Source organism: Barbus barbus (genome assembly GCF_936440315.1).
Source record: "Barbus barbus genome assembly, chromosome: 21".
Classification (NCBI taxonomy): domain Eukaryota; kingdom Metazoa; phylum Chordata; class Actinopteri; order Cypriniformes; family Cyprinidae; genus Barbus; species Barbus barbus.
In genome coordinates this window covers 18,146,170-18,157,019 of record NC_136749.1, presented here as the reverse complement: position 1 = coordinate 18,157,019, position 10,850 = coordinate 18,146,170, and the positions used below count along the sequence as shown (strand labels likewise).

The 10,850-nt window shown below is 39.8% G+C and overlaps 1 protein-coding gene across 1 annotated transcript; it reads right to left on the bottom strand.

Moving 5' to 3' along the window:
* Positions 1 to 506: 506 nt before the first annotated feature.
* Positions 507 to 7,727, bottom strand: LOC306887407 (nestin-like). Its single transcript, XM_079445102.1, has 4 exons — positions 6,766 to 7,727; positions 5,876 to 6,000; positions 4,848 to 4,921; positions 507 to 3,858 (listed from the first exon to the last, which is right to left on the bottom strand). Exons 1-4 carry the CDS (start codon positions 7,576 to 7,578, stop codon positions 1,010 to 1,012), a joined length of 3,861 nt encoding a protein of 1,286 aa, XP_079301228.1. The 5' UTR covers positions 7,579 to 7,727; the 3' UTR covers positions 507 to 1,009.
* Positions 7,728 to 10,850: the final 3,123 nt, after the last annotated feature.

Sequence of the window (10,850 nt, the reverse complement as noted above, 5' to 3'; positions counted from 1 at the left end):
TTTATTTTTTTATTATATTATATATATATTTTTTTATTTTATTTTATACAAGATGTTATGCCATCAGTTTCTTTGCGACTGCATGGTCAAAGTGGTGTTGGTTAAAGGGCCGATGTGTTCATCCAATATAGCCGCCATTGGCCCATTACACCCCCCATCAGTGGCACCACCGAGCCAGTGTGCATACAGAGGGAAATGAGGAGGTGATGTCATCTATTATTAATTGTTATTCATTCTTTCCTTCTTCTAGTGTGGCCTCTTTCTCTCAGACCAGAATTGTGTGGTTGCAGCGCTTGGCTCCAAATCCCAGTGTGATTCGCTGTCACCATTAGAGAATGTAGCCTGTTCAACTGGAGTTCTGATTCACTGAAACTGAAATGGTTGGATGAATAAAAATGAGAACTTATCTAGAACATATCTAAATCTATCTTTAAATTAATGTTTAAAACACAGCAATCATTGATCAAAATTGTACAATTAAAAATAATAATGAAAGAAAACCAACTCAAATTATTTGACTTTTTATTAATCTTTTCCTTTATTCAGAATGGTAAAAGTTTAATCCACATTGTTTTTCCATTGTAACGTACGTCAGCGCATATACACAAATGTATTTTATTTTTAACACTGACAGATGAAGGTCATTGAAAAGCTGGTCTAATTAGTACAGAAACAACAAGCATGAAGTAAAGCTTCAAAGTAAATCTTTAAGAATCCTTTCTGCCCGTGGCTGTCATGGAGTACAATGCTTTCTTATCCCGAGACGACAGCTGGCACATTATGCCAGGCTGTTAACTCACATTACAGAGATCACATTGTACAATTACACACACTGTGCTGAGCAATCTTGTCTAGTTTAATTTATGTGAATGTGTTTTTGTCGCTGTCTTCCACCATGAATTTTAATTTTGGCTCAGTAATATATCTGTCCATCTATTTAATTGATATCACTACATTTTTATGTTTTTGGTTTAGTCGTAATGGTCTAAAACATCATTGGACGAAGCTGTTACTCATCGCCAGAGGACCAGGAATCCCCCTCATCAACAGAGTCATCAGACAGGACCATCTTGCCTTGCGTTGGCTGTTCATCTTTATGCCTCTCATCCTGGCCTTTGAGCATGTCCCTCTGTTCTTTAGGACTTCCATTTGCTGTTGGCATTCCCTCCATATCTCTCCACTCCTCTCCAAAGACCATTGCCTGGTTTAAGTCTTCAGTCTCGGCAGGGTCATAAGTAGCTGCCATCTCTGTTTTTCCCTCACTCCAGAAATCTTCCTTCATGCTAGTGCTGAAAAAGCTATGAATCTCACTTTTCTTTTCCTTTGACTGAAATTCCTCCTCCTCTCCTGAATTATTGCTCTCGAAATCCTTCGCAGTTAGCACTTTTTCTGAAAAGCTCTCCACTGTCTTTTCAAGATGTTCTTCAAATTTTCCAAAGATGTTTTCCGCTAATTTTTTGGGGGGAATTTCTAAATTCTCAGTCTCGTTTACTGGGAAAACGCATGTGTTTTCATCCATACTTGATGCATGTGTGATCTCAGCTGCATCTGGAGCATTTGTGCCCCAGATGTTAGAATTCCCCCAGTCATCAATCTGAGGGGCTTTAGGTTCTTCAGTGTTCTTCTCCTCACTGAGCACTTCTTCAGGCACATTGATGACGTCAGACACAGAATCAGCCTTGGAGACTCCATTAGTAAAGGTTAATGGCTGCTCATTAATAGTAGCCGCTGCTAAAAGGCTTGTGTTCTGAAAGCACTGGCTGACATTTGGAGACTCGTCTTCTGATCTATTGCCCTCTTCCTGGTCTGAGTTGGGAATGTCTGATGTCATGTTGTCTGGCTGACTGTTTATTTCACTCTCCAAAGAGCGGCTGTCTGTGAGATCCATGTTGGTGTGCATGGAAACTTCCAGAAGATCTTCTGGTTCTTTGGTTGCAGCTGTATCTTGGAACATGGTCAGAGTTGATTGAGTTTCAAAGGAGCTTTTAAACTGCTGGGATGTTTCAGGGAATGAGATTGGATGGTCTGTATCAACTTGTTCTTGACTTTCATATGAATGGACTGTTTCATCCTCAGGTTTTTCGGTGTGAATATGCTGGTTTTCAGTCAGTTGTGGTTGTTCGTTTTGCTCATAAACCTTGATGTCATGATCTTCATCTTTCCTCTTCTCTGTTATAACATCACTATCGTCTTCCAGGTCTCCATTGAGCTCAATTCTTGAACTTTCTTTCTCCACCATATCCAAACTCTCATGGACTTTAGAGTCACTTTGAAGCATCAGGCATGCCTTATCACCATCTAGTGCTTCTTCTTTAGAAACAACATCTTCTGTCATCATTTCTCCAGTGATCTCCATGTCTGGTTCTTCTGTGAGATCCTCCATGGTGTTGAAGCGTTTGGAGGCACTCTCATTCCAGTGGCCTCCTTCCATTCTTTCCTTCTCATCCTCACTGTCACTGGTCTCGCCAATGAGGTGCGAGTCTTGCACGTTCCCGTCTGTTTCCTCATCACTCTTATAACGAATCAAGGGCCGAGGGTCTGCTAATGTGTTCTCCTGACTGTAGCTGTCACACTCACCAGGATCGGTTCTGCACGAGGCTGATATGTTTGGGGAATCATCGTCTTCACCTTGGTTTTCTTCTTCTCCCTCAGATTCCTCAGGTAAAGGATCTTCTTCATTTACTATCTGATCTGAATGGGGTTCAGTTGGCGGTACGATATTCTCTAAACTCTCCTGATGATCTACATCTTCATCCTGCACAGAAATATCACTCTTAATCACTTCTATCTCTTCTTCTTCTTCTCTTTCAGTCACATTTTCATCTTCTGTTTTATCCTTTGTGTTAGCATCAATGTTTATTTCATCCTCTTCTTCCACGTCAGAGTCAGGGCTCATCACATTTGTCTCATTCTCTGGTTCAATTATTTCCTGTCTGTCCCACTCATTGATTGAATCAATCGCTGCCTCAGTTTCACTGTCCATTTGCTCTGTTACCTCCTCACTAATATTGCTCACATTGTCCTGTTCATCTACCTTCATTAAATCGTCATGATAGCCAAAATCACCCACCAAATCTAAAGTTCCTTGCTGGAGGAACGATGAACCCAGTAAATTGGTGTTTACACTGATATGGCTAGATTTTAACATATCATTATCATTCTCCGCATCTCCATATGCATCTGTGTGGCTTTCACTTATGTTCTCTGATCTAACATCCATCTCAGAGGCGTCATCTTTTTCGTCCTCTGCTACGGTTTTATTTTCTTCCCAAGCAACCTTAGGTGCATGTGAGATCCGAGCCATTTCAACAGACACTTCGGTGTCCTCATCCTTCCCTTCTTCTGAAACCCCTTGAGGATCTGTGAATGGCCCAGCCCAGCTTTCTATCTCCGGAGTTTGGGACAAGTTACTTGGTTGATCAGCTGACACACTTATCAATGCCGATGCATCCGTTTCAGATTCAACCATCTGATCTTTCTGGGACTGTTTTGATTCGTCCTCCTCTTGAATCTCAATATCTTCTGGTTTGAGCTGTGGTTCTGGTTCTACAGCTGTTTTGGGGAGAGCTGTTGTGAGGGCCAGGTCTTCATGGACATTCTCTTTCTGCAAATTATCCACAGACTCCTCAGCAGCTTTCTCAGTCTCCTCTGAAATATGAACCTCTGTCTTTTCTGTCACTGAGGCTCTGGTTCTTTGTGGAGTCCCTCGTGCATGAGTCCATGATGGAGTCGCACTGGGCAGCAGAGTACCAGAGGAGGTGATTGATCTGTGACTTTTAGACACAGTATTGCTGACATGGCAGGAAGCAGCAGTGGTCTGTGAGGCTGGGTGGGTCCCAGTGGGCTTTGAGAGCACATCTGTAACAAGAAACAAGAAGATGGTGAGGCAGGCTTTGTCACACAGACAGGGACCTATTTGATCAAATCTACCTTTGGCAGATCATCAGATCTATTTTCTGAATCCCAAATGCTCTTAGTGTTTTAAATAATTATATTGCATCTTCAGTTTTATGAGTATCTAAAAGAGAGGGTGATGATATGTAGAGATATAGGATCATAAAAAAGTAACAAACTCAGTTCCTCAAAAGTAGCTATACTGATTTGTCTCATAGTTTGTTGTATGATGTATGCGTTTGAAGCGACTCTTTAAAGTCATTGTTTCAGGATTTCTGACTACACTGGTTGCGCTGTAAGCTTTTGATACAAAAAAAACACAGATCCTTAAAAAAATACTTAAATACACTTAAAAAAAACAGATCGTAATGCATCAAAATATGGCTGATGTCCCATGCCCTGATAATTATGATGCTATTGGAAAAAATGTGGTTGATGGATAAAGTCCCAGGCTAAAGAGATAGTGGAGATAGTATGAAACAGACAGACATAGACCCCTGATCTGCTTCCCAGGGGAGTTATCAGAATACACACTAGTCGTGAACTGTGAGTGAGCCGTAATGGAGATGTATTGATCTTCATTATGCTTTTCCAGGACTGCATTACTGAAAAGTGGAGCCATCTGCTACAGTGACCTATGGGACTAGCACAGGAAGCTAGATTTACAGGCTTAGACAGATACCTCACCATGCAATAAGCACACAATGTCACAAAGTACTAATCATTTAACCAGCTCAGAGCACAGCAGTATTTAGGGAAAGGAGATCTGTGTTCAGATTAAAAATCTATAGAGGCTGAATTTTGTTCACTTATTCTATAGAGCCATTGTTAGTTTTTATATTTATTAATTAAAAAAAATCTGATTCTTGCCATCACTATTTAGTAAAAACAATAATAACAATTTAAAAAATGGGAAAAAATATTTATTTATTTAAAAGAAAAAAGAATGTTACCTAAAAAGAAAGCAGAGCTGGTCTTTTTTGTTGTTGGTCTGTCAATTCTCAGGCCCTCGCTGTCCAGCAAAGCTCTGGAAAGAAGCAACAGAATATCTGTCAGCATCACAGCAGTTTCTTTAATGTGAGGGGTGGGTTAAATGAGATGGAGTCAGGTTCTTGAGCTGCAGTCTTGTGCTTAGTTCTGTTGTTATGCAAATAGCATGTCAGATTTCTCATTGTCAGCCCATCTGCAGGATTTGGTCTGGCATCAATTAATTTACCTCCTACATGCAGCATTGAACAATTGCAAGGGTTGGAATTTGCAAACGTACACAGACACACACACTTAATGTAACAGGTATCCTGCCAAATGCATGTATTGTAATTTACAAAAAACATCACACAATACATTTTTTAAAAACAAATGTGCATTTTTCTTTTTTATTACATACAAATGTATTCAAAAACTCAAAAAGACTTGAAAGAGACATGCACATCATATTGTAACAATATGCACTATAAATGATATACACATTTTGAATAACTTCACATATTTAATACCCCCATCCCTATCCTTCCTAGTACCTGTGCATCTAATGCAATGCAACTGCATGATATGGAGGACCATGAAAAGAGCAACAGCTAAAAGGCTTGGTCAAAATTTATTTCGGTCTGCCCTCGACAGACATAAATCGGTGAAATCTGAAGGATGTTATTTAATGAATAGCCCACCCCCTGTTTCACTGCCCCTCCTCCAAGCAGATGGATCAGGGTCAGTGTCGGGTGGGAAATGTAAAGGGTCCATTCTGATTGACTGATCTAAAGTTACCCCTCTCTGGGTGCCTGAAATGCTTTTTAGAGCCAATGATGCATGATCATATTAGTTGGGCCTCCATAAACTACAAATCCCAAAGCGCAGGGGAATCCCATAGGGAGGAAATGGAGAGAGCTATATGCGTGTTTTACTTCATGTAAAGATTGTTCTGAAGATTATAAAAAAGAAAGGTTGTATTTTGCTGGTGTTGATGATGACTGAAGACAGGTACCTGTATGTGGCCACCTCCAGTCCAAGAGACATCTTGACCTGCAGCAAGTTTTGTCTGTCCACCATCAAGCTATCTATCTGCTGCCCCAGGCTGTCTTTCTCCAACTCCAGCGCATCTACGTGGGCCTGTGCAAAGATATGAGACATGTTTTCTTCAAAAATATATATTCACGAGTTCGCCCTTGCGTATAATGAACAGAGTTTAAGGTTTATGCGTATTTGGCGTGCTGTCCGGGGAGAGGGCTCCGAGCTCTGTGAATTACTCCCGAACCCGGGGCACTCCTCCTGTCCGGGGAGAGGGGTCCGAGCTCGGCATTTAGCCCGGACCCAGAGCGCTCCCCCCCGAGCTCCTCCCCACGCTGGGGTAGGAGCGGGCTGATGGTGAGGAGTTGGGGTGGAGGTGGGATGCTGAAAACTGTAGAGAGAATGAAGGTAAGATGGCTTGGTCTATTTATAGAAGTTCTCTCTCGGCTGATGGGATAGACTGAGTGATTGCTGATGGTGAATTGGCCGTGTTAATTATCCGCGCGTGCTCCTCCCGAAATTTGTTAATAAAACATCACTTAAAGTGAAGAGAATGTGGAAAATTGCAATATATTTTTTTTTTTTAAATTTAAAGAACCCAGATGAATAAATATGTCCTGTTCCAAACCTGTATGACCCTCTGTCTTCTGTGGAACACAAATTTTGAAAAATATCTTAGTACTTTTTGTCCCTGAAATGAAAGCAGGGTCCAGTGTTGTTTTGGACCCCAACAATTCCCATCGCATGGACAAAAACAGATTAAACATTTCCCAAAATATCCTATAGGTTGCAACAACATGAGGGCGAGTAAATTAAGACCAAATCTGAATTGGTTGAACAACAAAGTCCATAAGTTTAAATTCTAACCTGAAAATGTTGAAGCTCCTGTTTATGCTCTTCTTTCTGCTGCACTAAATTTTTCTCCAACATCTGCCTCTTAGTCTTAGTGCTCTCAAGCTCCTTTGCCAGATGCTGAACTTGATGCTGGTTTTCCCTCTTCTCTTGATGATTCTTTGCCATGTTGGCTTTGGTCTGGTTCAGACTTTCCTCAAGACGTCCAGCCAGTCTCTGATAGTTGTTGGTTGCCTCCTGCCAGGCTTGAGTTGCTCTGTGGCTGTACTCTTGTCCCAGGTCTGGGATGCTGACAGTTTGAGTGGGCTGTGGGGCCATCAAGACTTGTCTTGTCTCTTTCAGAGAGGCCTGCATGGTTTCCATGTTCTCCTGGTGGACTTCCATCTGTAGCAAGAGGTCTTTCTCAAGTTGGCCAACCTTCTCCCTAAGCCAAATCTGAGCTCTACCCTCCTCTTCCAGCTCCTTCCTGCTCTCCATGAGTTGTCTCTGTGCCTCAGCCTGAGCGTTCTTCGCCTTCTGTCTTTGAATACTCACCACCTCTATATCCTCTATCAAGTTCTCCACTTCCAGTTCCACATGGTCTTTCTTCCTCCAGGCCTCCTCCAACATCCTCCTGGCCTGGCTGAGAGCCTCTTCTTGAGCTTTGCGCTGGCCCGGTGGTACCCTGCTGCTCTTGAGAGTGTGGATCTCCTCTCGCAGAAGCTTGTTTTCCTCCTCCAGAAGCTTCACACGGCCTAAGTACGATTCGAGGCGCTGGTTCAGCTCCAGCATCTGGTACTTTTCCTCCTGAAACTGGGTGAAGGGCAGTCGGGCACCCAGAAGCTCCATCTTAGAGTGGTGGGAAGTGTTAAGTCTCACTAGAACACACAGTGCACAGTGGCTGTGAAGGGCTGGAGGTGTTTGTGGCGGCTAAGTGATTATAATGAGAGGCTTGAGGGTGAGGTCTGGACCACAGTCCCAATGCCCAGCAGCTGAATGGACAGGGGAGAGAAAGACCCTCCTTTTCATAGACAATGAGAAGGGGGAGGGCGAAGGAATTAAGGAGGAGGGGTGGATGGACAGAATGCGAGAGTGATGTAATTTGGGGAGTTAACTCTACCATTGCTGGATTACTTCCAAACCTGTAATACTTTCTTTCTCCTGTGGAGATTTTAGGCAGAATGTTAGGAACTGACACCCTCAGTCACCATTCACTTTCAGTGCATCTTTTTTCTATACAATAAAAAAGAACGATGACTGAGACTGTCTGTATGGAACAACATGAGGGTAAATAATGACTGAATTTTCATTTTTGGCTGAACAATCATTGTAATTCTTGATGTTTACTACATTTTGTCACATTAATTTACAGCCCCCTCTTGTGGCAAGATGAAGACAATACATCAGATGAAATAGTTAGCCTATCTGATCACCAGGATGGATGGCAGGATGAATATTATGTATAGTGAAGAGGTAGCTACTCTCATAATTGTATAGTGGACTACTGTCATTATTTATGACTTTATTACACAAAATCACAATTTGATCACAGAAAATGTTTAATACACTGTAAAAAAGTAAAAAAAAATAAAAAAAAATAAGGCAACCTATAATTAAAGTCAACTAACATCTGACAACTTATATACTTTTGTTCATTTACAGAGTGAAAGGCAGTCTATTGAATAAAAAAAAAAAAAATACGAAGGCAAGAAAATTGTTTAGCATTAAGTGCATACTTGCACCTTTAAGTTTAATTTTCAAAGCCTCTACATGATATGGTGTTATCTTCATTTTACAATTCTTTAAAATGACAAATTATTCACTTATAAAGAGAAACAACAGCCAAACCAAATTAAGTCTTTTTTATTGTAACTGAATACCATTAAAATTCACATGATCAGACGTTGTTCCCTGTGAGTTAGTGGACATTACTGGACAATACTTCAAACTTATATAATTTTATATTTAATATTATTAAGCTTGTAAAGAATGTAAAATGTTCAGTAGAATTAACAGTACGTGACCCTTTAGACACCTCCTTCTGTATGAATCTGAAGAAGTATTAGTGTTGTAAATGAGGCAGCATGTTCCGCTTCCTGGACAAATTCTGTTATTACCAAATTCTGAATGGCACAAATGTCTCTGCACAGTCTGTCTGACTGTATTTAATCATACTGCTGTTTTCTGTCTTAACAGCGTTTGTGGATTGTGAAGGTGAACAGGTATGGAAGTAGAGTTGTGTTATTCAACAAGCCATTTATTATCTTCAAGCCATTTGACAATGAAATATCTACAGGTACAGGTATGCTTTTTTCTTTTCATTTCTTTTCTTTCTTTCGTTCTTCTTTTTTGTTGATGGCAAAGAAACACAAGATTTAACCATTATGTTACCACAACATTTGCTCTGTTTGCTTGGAATGCTTTAAAAGTGTTTTTAATGAATGAATGAATGATTACTGTTAAAGTGTGACAGTCAGAGGAGTCTGTATTGCATGCTGAGGTGAAAAGAAAACAATCAACTTCACAGACACCTCCTGAGAACACCGGTAAGAGATCAGTCACCAAAAAACTATAAAATATCATATATATATATATATATATATATATATATATATATATACATACAAGTATAAAATATATGTATTTAGTGTATTTATAAACTAATCTATGCATACTTTATATAAACTCTGCATTTATATAAAATATTTTTACAAACATTGTTAATGTCAAATATTTTATATTTACCGTATACTTATTTAATTTCTTAAAAAAAACAAAAAAAAATCTTTACTTTTTTGAACAAATGTGACTGACAAACAGATTATTTAACTTCCTTCAAATTCAAAATAGGAGTTACATGCTATTTTTTTCTCTTCCTCTCTTTCCTGTGCAGCTGCAGAGTGTTCATTTAAAAAATCATTTTGCCAGCACATGATACTCTGGACTGAAAGTACACGGAGTATTATACCTATCATATAATCTTTAAAAAAAATAACATTTTTAACTCTAGAAAAGTCTTAATTTGTCAAATGTGGCCATGAACTATCATATGCTCGGACTCAAACTAGTCTCATTCTCATTCAGAAAAAGAAGCCACCATCCAGATCTCTCCAGCTTATAGACGAGCTCCTGTGTTTCTGGGGCTGCTCTACTTCCTCCTGCTGGCTGCGTTAACAGCTGTCAGTGCTTTCAGTAAGAATAAGCACTGTCTCATTCATTTAAACAATACTAAAATATCATTCAGTCCTACATTTGGATTTCCACATTTAGTTGTGTTCCAACCCTGTGCGAGGAAACTTATGATTAACTGGTTTAAGTGTATTCAATCAGAACTACAATTCTGAAAAAAAGAAGTGGTTGCGTAACCCTGATGTAACCTCAAAAATTACCAACACAAAAGTGTTACAAATGTGTCAAGAAAAGTGAAACTATGCTGTGACAACACTGGAAACCTTCTCATGTGTCCTGTTGTCGTAAGTCAGTTATACAATTTCACACTTTCCTACAAGTTGATATAGACAATACAGGTCAATGTTGTAATTTATGACTAAATATGAACTATTCCTATTTCCTAAAGTTATAACTAACTAATAAAATATCACAGAGCTTTTATATTGCAGTTGCAGTTGAAATAGTCTACAAGTAGATTTAACTAACAATGTACCCGTTTTGTTTCTCTGTCTTGCAGACTACATTCACATGTCTAAATACAACAATATTCTGGTAAGACCAAAGCCTGAAACAATAATCACTAGAAATCAAGTGTCCCCAACTGAGCAAGCCAGAGGTGACAGTGGCAAGGAACCAAAACTCAGAGAAACCAGGCTCAGTCGGGGGGCCAGTTCTCCTCTGGCCAGGATATTATTGTTTATTTATTGATTTAATTAAAATTTGAAACTTATAAATGTATTATATTTCTATTTTTATATTATATTTAGTTATTTTGTTTTATTTTTAGTCAAGATCTTCACTGGGGATATGTCCCTGGGGCTAATTCAGGTGTCCGGCCTCCGTCGACGATCAAGGCCGCAGACATCATCTCCCGGCGCCGATCCACCATCTGATCCGGACACGGATTGATCTAATTAATGCAGCCTAACAATCTTTTAACGGATTTGAAT

Bases quoted from the DNA above. Each gene is read 5' to 3' on its own strand.
- LOC306887407 (XM_079445102.1), bottom strand. From the start codon at position 7,578: ATGGAGCTTCTGGGTGCCCGACTGCCCTTCACCCAGTTTCAGGAGGAA. The intron at 6,001-6,765 runs GTTAGAATTTAA...ATCTTTGCACAG, and splicing joins AGGAGCTTCAACATTTTCAG to GCCCACGTAGATGCGCTGGA. The intron at 3,859-4,847 runs GTAACATTCTTT...TTCTTGTTACAG, and splicing joins CAGCTCTGCTTTCTTTTTAG to ATGTGCTCTCAAAGCCCACT.